This window comes from Lolium perenne, chromosome 4, assembly GCF_019359855.2.
Source record: "Lolium perenne isolate Kyuss_39 chromosome 4, Kyuss_2.0, whole genome shotgun sequence".
Lineage (NCBI taxonomy): Eukaryota > Viridiplantae > Streptophyta > Magnoliopsida > Poales > Poaceae > Lolium > Lolium perenne.
The window spans coordinates 356,801,028-356,815,600 of NC_067247.2; the positions used below are offsets into that span (position 1 = coordinate 356,801,028).

General features: G+C 44.0%; 1 protein-coding gene, 1 long non-coding RNA gene and 1 pseudogene across 3 annotated transcripts; 1 reads left to right on the forward strand and 2 right to left on the reverse strand.

The window, feature by feature from the left end:
• Window positions 1–3,103: 3,103 nt before the first annotated feature.
• LOC139829746 (uncharacterized) lies at window positions 3,104–5,939 on the reverse strand. Its single transcript, XM_051327121.2, has 2 exons — window positions 4,716–5,939; window positions 3,104–3,446 (listed from the first exon to the last, which is right to left on the reverse strand). Exons 1-2 carry the CDS (start codon window positions 5,860–5,862, stop codon window positions 3,382–3,384), a joined length of 1,212 nt encoding a protein of 403 aa, XP_051183081.1. The 5' UTR covers window positions 5,863–5,939; the 3' UTR covers window positions 3,104–3,381.
• Window positions 5,940–8,224: 2,285 nt separating this feature from the next.
• On the reverse strand, window positions 8,225–13,739 carry LOC127296888 (uncharacterized; annotated as a pseudogene).
• On the forward strand, window positions 10,794–13,164 carry LOC127296889 (uncharacterized). Of its 2 annotated transcripts, XR_007848763.2 has the most exons (5): window positions 10,794–11,076; window positions 11,158–11,358; window positions 11,460–11,723; window positions 12,267–12,318; window positions 12,869–13,164. It is a non-coding gene; the product is annotated as an uncharacterized lncRNA (long non-coding RNA). The 2 variants fall into 2 exon arrangements; XR_007848762.2 differs by having other exon boundaries at window positions 10,797–11,358.
• Window positions 13,740–14,573: the final 834 nt, after the last annotated feature.

Genomic DNA, 14,573 nt, shown 5'->3' on the forward strand with positions numbered 1-14,573 from the left:
AAGTATTCAGGGGGTTTTGATGTAGCAGACGAATAAAGTACGAGTAAGTAAAGTGCGAGAGAAATAATTGCAGCGAGTGGCCCAATCCTTTTTAGCACAAAGGACAAGCCGGTTTGTTTACTTATAATGACCAAACGTTCTTGAGGACACACGGGAATTTAGTCTAGTGATTTCGCTTCATATAGCTAATTAATCTTCATTGTTTTGATAAGTGTTGTGTGGGTGAACCTATGCTAATGCACCGCCCTTCCTAGGACTAATACATACTTTTGATTATACCCCTTGCAAGCATCCGCAACTACAAGAAATTAATTAAGATAAATCTAACCACAGCCTTAAACTCTGAGATCCTGCTATCCCTCCTGCATCGATATACCAACGGGGGTTCAGGTTTCTGTCACTCCGGCAACCCCGCAATTGGCAAACGAATACAAGATGTATTCCCCTAGGTCCATAAAGGTGAAGTATCATGTAGTCGACGTTCACATGACACCACTAGAAGAATAACACCACAACTTAAATATCATAACATTGAATATTACTCAACCATAATTCACTACTAACATTTAGACTTCACCCATGTCCTCAAGAACCAAACGAACTACTCACGAGACATCATATGGAACATGATCAGAGGTGATATGATGATGAATAACAATCTGAATATAAACCTTGGTTCAATGGTTTCACTCAATAGCATCAATAACAAGTAGAAATCAATACCGGGAGAGTTTCCCCTATCAAACAATCAAGATCCAACCCAAATTGTTACAGCGGTGACGATGTGCAGCGGTGGAGACGGCGGTGATGATGATGGAGATGATGATGATGGTGATGGAGATGATGTCCAGCTCGATGTCGGTGACGATGCCATCGATTTCCCTCTCCGGGAGGGAATTTCGCTGGCAGATTTCAGCCTGCTGGAGAGCTCTTTTCTCTCTGGTGTTTTCCGCCCCGCTGAGGCGGCTGTGACTCTTCGCGATTCTCCTCTGGAGCTTAGGTTTTCGGGACGAAGATGTACGCGAAGGAGAAGGGGCCAGAGGGGGATGTGGGCCCCCTCCTCACATGGCGGCGCGGCCAGGGCAGGGCCCGCGCCGGCCTATGAGGGGGGCCCATGGCGGCCCTCCTCGGCTCCTCCTTCTGGCTCCCTTCGTCTTCTGGAAAAATAGAATTTTTCATATAATTTCCGTCAATTGTTGATCTTCCGAAATATTGCATTCTGACGGCGCTTTTTTCAGCAGAATCCTGACTCCGGTGCGCGATCCTCCAATAATCATGAAACATGCAAAATAGATGAAATGACATAAGTATCATCTCCAAATATGAAATTTATCAATGAATAACAGCAAATTATGATATAAAATAGTGATGCGACGTATCAGGTACCACTTTTTGGTTTTGGGCGCTACTTTTTGTGTTTTCAGGCAAGAAACCGCAACTATTTTAGATGCCTTAAAATAGGGCACGCCCAAAAAAATATTAGGCAGATTTAGGACGCACCCCCCAAAAAAAGCAACCGCCCTATTATTGAACATCTCTAGATGTTCTAAATAATTAGAAACAGCTGTTTGTCGGTCAAATCCTGAGACGTCTGTCCAAGATTGCAACAGAATTTGCTTGGCTTCACTGCTCAACCATCCGTTAAATTTTATTTTGACGAAAGTGAATATATCAACAGTAGTGTTCTTGTTATTGCTAAGCCACCGTACAACAACATATCCAACCTGTCCCCACCTCAATCTGAACAAACAAAGAAAGTTCAGGCACCACAGCTTGGTCACAGCCTCACAGGGCAATCAAATCAAATAAGAAGTTAGAAATACAAGCACAAATAAAAACACATTCAAATGCATATTGTAACTAATGAAATTTGGTGGGGATTTGAGATTGCCACTAAATGTATTACTTTTTTTGTGAAATTACTTGTATTACTCAAAGAATCATATTACAACCGGTATCGCAAATGTCTCCTAAACCCTCCGGAAGGTAGCGACGCCGCTGTATGATTACTAGTTCTAGCATAGTTAGCCATAAAATGACTACTAGTATTCTGAGTTCTACTAACATGAGTAATACAAGTTGGTCTAATCTTAAGCAAAGATTTAATCTCCTCTATGATAGTCGAGTAGACTGATCTATCCATCTCTTCTTTCTTCAGCAAATTAATCAACTCCAGACAATCCACTTCAGTTACCAGCGGCTGATTGCACCGATGTAGGGCTAAAGATAATCCTTCTAGCATTGCAAAAACCACAGCTTCTAAAGCATCACGACAAAACAATAGTTGCGCAGACAACCACAATTGTACCGTCATGATCTCTAACAACAACACCACAGCCTACAACAACACCACAGCCTGCATCTCCATTAGCTTCAAAGGAACCATCAGTATTTACTTTGCACCACCCCCTCTCAGGCAGGATCCACAACAGGTTTTGGTTTTGCCGTTGCTTCTTATTTTCATTCTTATTATCCATGTCAGGGTTTAGAACGAACTTGCCCTTGCATATGTCATCCCCATAATTGATATTTAATTTGAATCAATGTATCCAGATAGCTTACTAAGAATCTCTTCGAGGTTGCAACTGGAGGAGGTGATTTATCATGGACAATCTCATTCCGAACATGCGATAACCACAGGGTCATCAACACCATATTTATACTCCTCTTTGGAATATTTGATAGCAAATTAAGGAGCCACTTAGTGCCAATGTTCTGAACTGAATCAATATCAGAGAGTTGCCAAACCTTAGAAATAATGATCCACAGATCCTTCACAAGAGGACATCGCACAAATGGGTGAAAATTATCCTCAGCTTCCACTTCACATAAATGACACTGATCACATCTCAATGTTCCGTCGCTGTTTGCTACCCCATGTTGGTAGAGAAATTTTACTAAATGTATTACACTATTACTGCAGAGAAATTTTACGTTGTAAAACCAGAAGAGTGTGTTTTAAAGACGATAGCATCCACTCTTTTCAAACCTATAGAACATGTTGCAGGGCATTCAGAGATGTTCTGTGCCTTGCAACATTGCCCTAGTGAGAACCCTATTGTGACCAGGAACATTGTACATTATAAACTCCAGAAGAATGCAGTTTCCAGACAAGAGCAACCACTATATCAGCAAAAATATATACTCTTAGATTAAGCAATTGGCACCAATTCGTGCCACAAAAACATCAATCTTCAGAATTTTTCCTCGAAAACAGTTTGAGTTGCACCCAACCTAGATGAACAAACTCATGTTCTTGCACAAGCACAGGTAGAACAAAGCACATACACCACCACAACCAGCAACAGAAGACACCAAAGTTCGCTTCAAATTCTCCCTGGGCAGGAAAGTAAACATATCCATCGTCTTGACGCCATTTGATTATATCGTAGTAGCACCAACAACTGCGCGCGAAGCTTGATGTGAGATCGGCAACCGCCCCCATGCTGCACCATAAGAGACAAAGTTTCGTAAGATGGTAGGATGGGCAGGAGAGGAGCACACTCTTCCCCTCAAAATCATTTCGTTTCTAGCTGTCTGAATGAAGTATCCACAACAGAACATGATGCAATCTGGAACTAGAATGTTGGAAGTACATAACAATGAAATCGCAGGCAAGGGTCTGGTGGATGGCTGGGACCAAGTTATCCTATCCAAAACACCACAAGAAGGTTTGGGTGCCCAACACCCGCTTGGCTCAGACCAAACCTCTGATCATTTAATTGTTCTGCAAACTGCTCTAGGTGTTGTGAGGGCCTGATCAGCAAAGCTTTGACTAGGTGAACCAACTCGTATGGCCTAACCAGTGCAGGATATATACTAGAGCAGCCAAATAAACACACAGAACCAACTACACATTTACCATGAAGTTCTTTGATCAGCTGCCTACTTAATCTGCCTAAGACCGGGTTCCACACGGAAAAATCATCACTTAATCCACCCAAGGAAACATGGCAGGAAAAATCATGGACTACTCATAGTTTCCTACAGTCAACCAGTTCTTCAGCAAAACTCAATATACAAATACAAATAATATGACGGTAAAAAGGATGGATTCCTACATCTCTATGCGATCAAACAGAAAACCAAAAAAAAAAAAAAACAAGTAGACATCCATACAAATATCTACTCATCGACATATTGGGAGCTGAAATTGTAGTCACACCACAAGAAGGTTTGGGTGCCCAACACCCGCTTGGCTCAGACCAAAGCTCTGATCATTTAATTGTTCTGCAAACTGCTCTAGGTGTTGTGAGAGCCTGATCAGCAAAGCTTTGACTAGGTGAACCAACTCGTGTGGCCTAACCAGTGCAGGATATATACTAGAGCAGCCAAATAAACACACAGAACCAACTACACATTTACCATGAAGTTCTTTGATCAGCTGCCTACTTAATCTGCCTAAGATCGGGTTCCACACGGAAAAATCATTACTTAATCCACACAAGGAAACATGGCAGGAAAAATCATGGACTACTCCTAGTTTCCTACAGTCAACCAGATCTTCAGCAAAACTCAATATACAAATAATATTACGGTAAAAAGGATGGGTTCCTACATCTCTATGCGATCAAACAGAAAGCCAAAAAAAACAAGCAGACATCCATACAAATATCTACTCATCGACATTTGGGAGCTGAAATTGTAGTCAATGGCGTGTTTAGTGTTCATGATTCCATTACATATTTGAAAAACAATACGGGGCTAATTTGTACCTCCAGTGTAGAAGCTCATGTAGGGCATGACCTTTTCGAAATAAAAACCATGAATCCTGTCGTGCACCTTCTCACATTTGCCTGACCTGAGATCAATTGTGTACAACCCATCCTCTGTTCTCAGGAAGATGACACTAACACCTTCAGCAAAACCAACTGGCAAGGCGTCCGACTTCTCCGAGACGGCAGCAGGAGGGAGCAAAGGTTCAAGCTCGATGACCCTGCGTCGCGCCCATCCTGCAGTTCCGCTGGGACCAGCCTCCATTGACCATAGGTAGAGTCTAGCATCCACCACGGACGCAAAAAACAGCATGCCGTCCTCCACCCCCATGAGTTCAAGGTACGGCTGGTTCTGATCCTGGTCCTCAAACGGGGCATCAATCACAGATAGTTTTTGCTCACCAAAGTTGTACTCCAAGACAGTGTCACTCTCCAGACACGGCACATAGACTTTACTCCCCACAACAGCACTGTGCCCGCAGCCATTGATGCAATTTGGGTACTGAACCTCGATCATGTCGCTCCACTCACCAGTCTCTGATGAGTAGACGATGGCGTGGGCTACTAATGCACCATCGGAGGAGCCCACCAAAGCCACGCGGAAAGGGCCGCCATGGCAGTCGAGGTGGTCACATCGGTCATTGGCGCAGAGTACCGCGGCATTACAGTGTATGCGCTCGAGTTTCTCGTCCTCGTCATCCTCCCACCACATGATGTCGCCGCACTTGGGGCTGGCGTGAATTTCCCACTCGTTGCCGGTGAGGAGGTCGCAGACAACGAAGTCCGCTTCCATTCGAGGGGTGTAGAAGAGGACGAGGCCGTGCCGGGAGTCGAGTGCGTGCCAGTAGGGGCGTTCCTGACACGCCGGCGGGCGGAAGGTCGCGGTGGAGACGAAGTGGGAGACCCAGTACGCCTCGTCGAACGCTCTGCGCGGGTAGTCCAGTTCCTCGTGGAGGAAGCCCAGCATGGGCGGCGCCCCATGGAACTCGCGGTACTCGCGGGCGAAGTCGGCGTCGCAGATGATGCCGCGCCAGCTCGTGCAGCCGGCGGCGGCGCGGACGAGAGCCCTGGGGTCGTGCGGCCGCACGCGCTGGAAGATCTCGCGCATGAGGTCGTCGACCAGCGGCGGAGGAGCTCTCGCCGCCATGGGGATTGGGGATTTTGGTGGAGGGATTTGGGTAGCATTCGGCGGTGGAACTGGAAGTCGAGCACTGCCGCCGCTTGTGGAGTTTTTATTTTCCTTTTCGCTTTTTCTTTTCTGATGAGAGAGACGCTGCGAGAAGTGGTGGTTTTGCCTGCGGCGTGATGACTGATTACATGTAGGAATGGGCTGGGCTGGGCTGTTGCCTCTTGCGAATAGGTTAGAAGATAACTGAAAATATTCCCAAATAACTCGTTAAAAAAAGCTAAACTAGGAGTAGAAATGATTTGTGCTTAATGGTAGTAGTAAACCAGATATCTTAACTGTTCGATAGGAAACTGGAAAAGACAGCCGCCGCCTCTCCAAGACCCTAGCTGCCTCCACTTCAGCCTCCTCCATAGATCGGTTATCCCTCTTTCGGTTGGCTTCGCCGACGCCGGAAAAAGTGGGGAACCCGATTTATGCATGGAGTTTTCAATAAAAGTAGTGTTTTCAGTTGATTATATTAGGTTTTTGTTAGTCGTCTTCTTATTTGTTTTCTCTCAATGAAGATGACATCGTCTGCAATAAGTGATCTCCGGGCTTTCGTTCGACTATGAGATCTCCTTCCCGATATCAATGGTGGTGTTGAAAGATTACAATTCTCTAGGTATAGGCCTTCAGATCTTGCTTCGCCGAATCAATTTTGGATCTTTTGTCATTGTTGCCGCGAGGAGGATTATCCTCGCAGTTTTTGTCCCGACTGCTACGTTCTCGACAATGGTGATTCGTACTCTCGGCTCTCCATCAACGACGACAAAGCTAGTCGGGTGTTGGTACTCTTGCCGATGTTGAATGACTGCTTTAATGGTTGCGGCCGTGCACACAACCTTGGTATTGCGAATCAAAAAAATTGGGAGAACTTTTATTGGTATTTACAGGTCTATGGTTTGTTATCTATATTTGGCTACGTTCAGAAGAGTACAAGATTGTGTTCTGAAAGAAAAAAAGAATTTGAAGACCTCGAAAATTTGTTACTATTTTTTAGACTATTTTTTAATCGTTGGAGTTAGTTCATGTATCTCTACCATATACTATTTGTTACTATAAATATGTGGTATTGTTTGTAAAAAAAAAGATATCTTAACCGTTCGAGATAATCCTTGGATTTATCTAATTGTTTTGCTCCACTAAATAAAATGAAGTGTCATCGAGCGTACTCACGCAGGTGAATGTGAATACGCGTCAACTTAGAAATAGTACTCCCTCCGTTTGATAATGTAAAATATTGAAGCACTTTTTTTTGGTTTACCCACTTTAATTTGTATCTAATCTATTTTCAGTACTCCCTCCGTCCTAAAGTGTAAGTCATATTCCCAAAAACTATTTGTCTCATAACCTCCACCTCTAAGGCATAATTTTATTTAATGAGGGAGAGGAAGGGGCTGCATGTACCAATGAGGAAGAGAAAGAGAATGCATGCATCAATGAGAGAGAGAAAGGGGCTGCATGCACCAATGAGAGAGAGAAAATGAGACCCAATCAGCTAGTACCTTGGGTCAAGATATTCCAAAATTATGACTTACAAACTAGGACGGAGGGAGTATGTAGGTTCACTCACTTTATGTTGTATCTGGTCTATTTTATAACCAGCTAAAACATCTTACATTTCTAAAACGGAGGGAGGCTATGCTGAATCCAAACTATTATTATTATTATTATTGCAATCGAAGTCCTTCGTCAGACTCGCGGAATCCATTAAATTTTATTTTAGTACTTCACAAAAATGACAATTAAATTTTTTTTTGGGTGTAAACCGTGAGCTTTATTAATCAACAAACACGGAGTTACAATCAGCAGCAATGCTGTGAACTAAAAACTGGGGGCAAACCGTCGGCCAAACCTGTGACGTCCCATATATTTTTTTATCTATGTAGCGATGTGTTCGGCGGAAATACACTTTTGACCCAGGTACATATGATCCCGCCACTTGAAAATACATTTTAAAATGGTATAAAAAATCGAATAAAAAATTTAAACATACATGTGACATTTTTTATGTGCACGCCAATTTTCATGGAAATCCGATATTTTTGTGTGTCCAGTGTAAAAAGGATAAAGAAATGTCTCATTAAGAGATATTTTTTAGCACCATTTTTTTATATTTTGTACACACAACACAAACAATGTCATTTTTTTATGAAACGACTTTACGAGCACATAGAACGTTGCGATGTACAAGCAACAATTTTTTCAGAATTTTTGACATTTGAAAATGTGTTCAAAATTAATTTTAAAAAACAGGAGCATCTACTTCTGGGTTCGGGATTTTTTCAGGGATTTCGGTTTTTTTACTTCACGTTACCAAGAAAACAAAGAAGAAATCACCTGATAAATTTTCCGAGGGTGGAGCCGTGGAGCATTGCTAGCTTGCTCTTGACAGGATGTAGCTACTGTGCCATATGAAGGTTTGCGCACACAAGTTACTGTTACCGGTTACAGACACAGTACACGCAACTCACACAAACGAACTGAAGTCTTGGCTAGCACAAGTAAAACAACAACGCATCCACCCTAGCCAAACTGTCCGAAACGGCCAGCAACACAAGACACGAGGTTCCCTTCAAGTTCACCCTGGGCAGCCAAAGAGAAACAGGTCCATCGTCTTGACGTCATTACATCACTGTAGCACCAACAGATGCTCGTCAAGCCTAGTCAGAGGTCGGCGACCGCCCCCATGCTGCACCATTAGAAGATGTAAGAGCTCATAAGATGATCTGATGATTAGACGAGGAGCACACATTGCCCCTGAAAATCATTTCAATTCTAGCAATCCAAAATCAAACAAGTAATAGCAGCCAGAAGTAAGCATCCACATCACAACATGATTCTATCTGGAAATACCAGAAACAAAGCTCTTGGCTCACAACCAAAATCTCTGATCATTAACCTGGTTTGCAAACAGCTCTTGCCAAATGCCAATGCTAGGGCCTGATCAGGAAAGCTCTGACTAGGTTAACCGATCGAGGACTGATTAGCACAATACAAATACTAGAGCAGGCAACGTAGCTTACAGGACCAACTATACAATCATGTTAATTGGCAAGCTGTTTGGGTAATCTGCAAAGCCCGATTACACGCTGCTGGGAACTTTGCATATAAATGTCTATCTAGTTAAGCAGGAAAATGGAAAGAAAAACTCTACATACTTATCAACGTAGTCAAAGGTAGTCAATGGCATGTCAAGTTTTCATGCTTCATGTACATATTTAGAAACACAACGAGGCTAGATGGTACCTTTAGTGTAGAAGCTCATGTAGGGCACAACTCTTTTGACGGATTTATCTCCGTGTACCTTCTTGCTTCGGCCTGAATTGAGCTCAGTTGTGTACAACCCAGCCACGGTGCTGAGGAAGATGACACCAATACCTTCGGCAAAACCAGCTAAGGACATATTATAGAGGGCTGGAGGAGGGAGCACGCGTTCGAGCTCGATGACCCTGCGTCGCGCCCATTCCTCAGCTCCATTGGGACCTGCGTCCATTGACCATAGGTAGAGTCTAGGCCCCTGGACTGTCGCGAACAGCAGCATGCCATCATCCACCCCAATGAGATCAGCTCTTGGCAGGTCCACGTCCTCGTCGTCCACTGGCGGATCAAACAGTGATAGTTCTTTCTCACCAATGTTATACTCCACAGTAGTTTCGGTATTTTTACATTGGAAATACACCTTATCTCCCACAACAGCAGTGTGCCCCGCCATCTCGATGTCCTCTTGTTCCTCAATGGAGATCATGTCGCTCCACTTCCCAGTCGCCGATGAATAGACAGAGGCAAATGTGATACCCTGGTCCTCGTCGGAGCCCAAGAGAACCACCAGGAAAGGGCCATAGTGGCAGTATGTGTGGTCGCATCGGTCCTTAGCACAGAGCACGGCCGCATTCCAGGTTATGCCATCGTTCTCAACATGTTCCTCTTGCTCGTCCTCATCTTCGTCAGTGGCATCACCCCAGATGATGTCGGAGCACTCACGGCTGGCCTTGATTCTCCACCGGTCGTAGGTGCGAGATCGCAGACAACGAAGTCCTCGTCCCTTTTAGGAGTGTGGAAGAGGACGAGGCCGTGCCGGGAGTCGAGTACGTGCCAGTCGCGGCGCTCGTGGCACGCCGGCGAGCGGAAGGACGCGGTGGAGAAGAAGCTGGAGACCACGTAGTCGCCTTTTCCCCATGACCTCTCATGGTGTGTGTTGCGGAGGAAGCCGAGCATGGGTGGCGCCCCGTGGAACGCGCGGTACTGGCGGGTGAAGATGAGGTCGCAGAGGATGCTTTGCCAGGTCGTGCAGACGGCGGCGGCGCGGACGAGGGTCTTGGGGTCGTCCGCGGGGATGCGGAGGAAGATCTCGCTCATGGCGTCGTCGATCAGCGCCGGCGGCGAGTGGCTGCCGCGTTGCGCCGGAGGCGGCAGACTCAGGCCTCGTTTGGTAGCTCCTTATTTTTGAAGTATTCCAAAAAATACTGCAGTTTCTGAAAATACTACAGTATACAAAACTGTGAGGTGTTTGGCTCTAACAGATATTGAAGTTTCCAAAACCACAGTATCCCCAAAACTGTGGTTTTTTTGAAGTATTTTAAAAAGAGGTCCGACCCTCTTTTTTATAAAACTGAGAAACGACGCCGTCCTCATCTTCTCGCTCGTCTATCACTGTGCTTCCGTCCCTGACAAGCACGCCGTATCTTCTCTTTCTTAATAGATAGCCCCATTTTGCTGGCCTCACAGCAAGCCACGTCACCTGATTAAAATTTTTTACTTCCCTCATTGTTCCCAGCGGTACCTCACTTATTTTCTGTCCAGACCGACACGGCAGGAGGCGAACGAGAGCAGCTTTCGTCACCAGACCGGCACGAAAGGAGCCGAACAGACGCTTCACTGGCGTGGGCTGGAATAGATGCTTCGGACGTGGCCTGGGCTATGTTGGCCCGCCTGCTACCACTCCGCGTCCTCCAGATTCGTTCGTCGTATATCGTATAGAAAAGAAATACTCTTCTGTTCATCTTCCTCCTCTATCCCCAGCGGCGACTTAATACTGCCTGATAAATTCCAGCAATAAACCTAATAAATCGTAGCATTCAAAAAGTGAAAACTGCTCAAGGGAGTTCATCCGCTGCCGCCGTGCTCTGCAGCTTTAAAAGCAAGCCGTGGTGCCATCCGCCTCCACACCAATGCCAAGTGGCCTCGGTGCCGGTGCATTCCCACTCCCCATCCTACTTCCTCCTCCCCATCAGATTCCTCAATAAATCCGGATTTTTTCTGCTCCTACCTCAGGCCTTCCGGATTTTTGCTCGAAGTTTTAAAGCTGCAAGATTCGGGCTGCTGCTACCTCAGGCCATCCGGATTTCTTGGGATTTCTTCATGTTTTCTTGGGATTTCTTGCCTTCTCTGCCTGGTTGATGGATCTCAATTTCCATTGATTGAAATCTCGGTCTGCTGATAATCATCGACGCTGCACATCCCCCTCTTCAATTGGTATGCACACTCTAATCTCCTCTTAAATTTTAATTTCTGTTGATTAGCTGAGCGCATGCTCCTTCTATTTTCCTAATCATGTTCATATTCTACCCAAACAGTGCTCTAATTCCCTTTCTAAGAACTCTCCTGCACCGGCATCTCTTCATGTGTCCGATGCGCTGCATGGTCACAAAGTGGAGCCTGAGAAGAGTACGCCAAGTCGATGGATGGCAGGGGACATCTGTGACTCTGTCCCAAGGCGAGTATAGCCAGGGTCGATTTGATTTGAACCAATGTGTTTGGGGCTGTGCAAGAACAAGTGGATGACATGCTGGAGACCGAAGGTTGATCTAGACATCAAGTTGAATGAGTCTGATGCCAAGGTATTTAATTTTTTTTCTAGATTTCCATGGTGAGAGTGGAAAGGATCAGCTTGCACTAAACATCAATTAGTTTTCTGCTCAATCGGCATTCTGATTGAAATTCATGTACTACAGTACTTTTGTTACGGTTTTGAAGTTGTTGACACATCTGGCAGTGAAGCTCAAGGATAAGGGTCTGCCTCGGCCGGTCGGACGAGTATTTGTAGTCAATTTTAGTCCTTAAATATTTGTATCTATAGAGCCGCAAGTTCAATTGGTTCCTGTAAGCCAGCGTGCAAGATGATTTGAATTTGCTCCATTTAACACGCATTATATCTTGATGTTTTACTTCTCCTTGCACATCAGATCATAGATCTGAACCTCCAGACGCTAGAGTATCACAAATCAAGACCCTTGAAAATATATCCTAATTCTGATGACTGTATGGAATGTTATGGTCAACCCCTGCTCGATCTGTTGTTCCATTTTATGTCAGATTCCTTGCAGTGAAAACTTCGATGCAATCTAATCTGATTTTTTTTTTTTTTTTGCTCTTACATGTAGGACGCAGGATTGCAAGGATGAACCTATATGGCCGCTCTCCATCTCATGGAAGGTATTCATCTAATTACTTTGTCCCGATGAGCTATTTTCATATGATAATTAAATATCAGAACACACTTCTGCATGCCAATATGTATGCCACTTGGACTAGATGAATATTTTCGTGCCTAAAATCAGTTGTTTGACATGTCCTTTCATGGGTTCCATTCTTTGAGATGGTAAGTATCTCTTATACATGTTTGAGGGAATTTATCAAATCAAACTTTTATTTCTAGATGCATTATTTCTATTTGATAGGCATTTCTCAAGGTTCTAGATCGACCGTACATAAATATTGCTAAATGATCCCATTCCTTATGTTCTCATGACCATTGATTCGTTGGTTCTTCTGAAGTATGCTACAAGTTAGAGTAGTTGTCTATTGTGCATGTATGATCGACGATTAAGCCCGTCAGATTCTACATGTCACTATTTCCTTTTTCGTTGTCAATTTTTGAGCAATCTTTTGCTCTCTATTTTCATTTTCTGTTGTAGAAGTTACAGAAATGTTGATATAAAGGTGAAATTACTTGCTCGGTTTACCTAGGTAATTATCTTTCTAGGTTTGGCATATTCAAAATGAAGACCTTGAAGGAGATCATTGCAACCTGAGCAATGTAGACATATACTTGGCGCGGATTTCCAAAGGTGTATCTTGACGTGCTTTATATGGAATGACTAATTGGTTTTCTCGGCAAGCAGCAATTGCTTATTTATTATATGTTTTCTTTTCATCTTGCTAAAACATGTGTTGTTGTTCGGACAGATAATTAGAGATAAAGGATTATGTGTTTTAACTTTAGACATGTATAGTTGTAACCAGGGGCTTTCATTGTTAATATGATCAATAGTAATACTATATCGCTAGAACATAATTCTATCATACTATTTTTCCTCACAAGTGAACCTCTCTTATTCACGTAAATATCCCGCAGCAACGCGCGGGGTATCATCTAGTTGATCATAAACTCATGCCGAGTTTCTTCAATTAACAGGAGGGTCCGTTCTTGCAGCGATTCTTAAACTCATGCAAGTTAACCAGAAGAGCGAGTATGCTTGCATGTCGTGATCTATCACGATAAGGAAAAGAAAGTGTATGTATCATTCATGGTTGCATGCATGCAATCTATATAGTTGATTGTCAATCTATACATCAACTCATGCAACGGGCCTTATGCAGCTACGGTGTCGGTCAAAACTTGATTATCCATGCGTCAAAACAGCACTTGCCAAACACCTCTGTAGTTTTTCCAAAACTGAGGAAAACTGTGGTTTCAAGAAAATAAAGTATTCCGGTGCTTGGCATTGAAATACTATGGTTTTATAATACTTCAGTTTTAGAAAAACTTTGTTGCCAAACTAGGCCTCATTGAGAAGAGGATTGGGTCGGCGTCGCGACACGGATTGGAGTTTTTTGGTCTAGGGATTTTGGGGTGGAGGATTAGGGTTTATTTTGCGGTGGGGAGTTGTCTTGAACTGGTCGCTCAGCTTTTTTTTTTTTACAATCAATACCACGTGGTAGATAGACATGAACTGACTCCAACCATTACAAAATAAAGCCTAAAATATAGTAACAAATCTTTGAGATCTTTAATTTTTTCTTCTTCCAAAACACAATCTTGTACTCTTCTGAAGGCAGCCAAAGATAGATAACGAACCATAGACCTATAGATACCGACGAAAGTTCTCCCATAATTTTTTGAGGCGTAATGCCAAGGCTGCACGCACGCAACCATTAAAGCAGACATACAACATCGGCAAGAGTACCAACACAAGTAGGTCAGGGAATAATAACCGACTAGTTTTGTCGTCGTCGATGGAGAGCCGAGAGTACGCATCACCATTGTCAAGGACGTAGCAGCCGGGACAAAAACTGCGAGGATAATCCTCCTCGCGGCAACAACGACAAAAGATCCAAAATCGATCTGGTGAAGCAAGATCCAAAGGCTCATACCTAGAAAATTGTGATTGTTCAACACCACCATTGACGCCGGGAAGAAGATCTCGTCGCTAAACGAAAGGCCGAAGATCACTTATTGCAGACGATGTCATCTCCATAAAGGGGAAACCAACAAGAAGGCGGCTACCAAAATCCTAGCATAATCTAATGAAAACAATATTTTTACTCGAAACTTCACGCATAGATCGGGTTCCACACTCCTCCCAACGCCGACGAAGCTGACCGGAGTAGGGGGAACCGGCTAGGGTTGAGGCGGGGCAGCTGAGAAAACTGGTCGCTGGGCTTGGTCGCTGGGCTGTTGCCACTTT

Bases quoted from the DNA above. Each gene is read 5' to 3' on its own strand.
- LOC139829746 (XM_051327121.2), bottom strand. From the start codon at position 5,862: ATGGCGGCGAGAGCTCCTCCGCCGCTGGTCGACGACCTCATGCGCGAG. The intron at 3,447-4,715 runs GTACAAATTAGC...CTTATGGTGCAG, and splicing joins CATGAGCTTCTACACTGGAG to CATGGGGGCGGTTGCCGATC.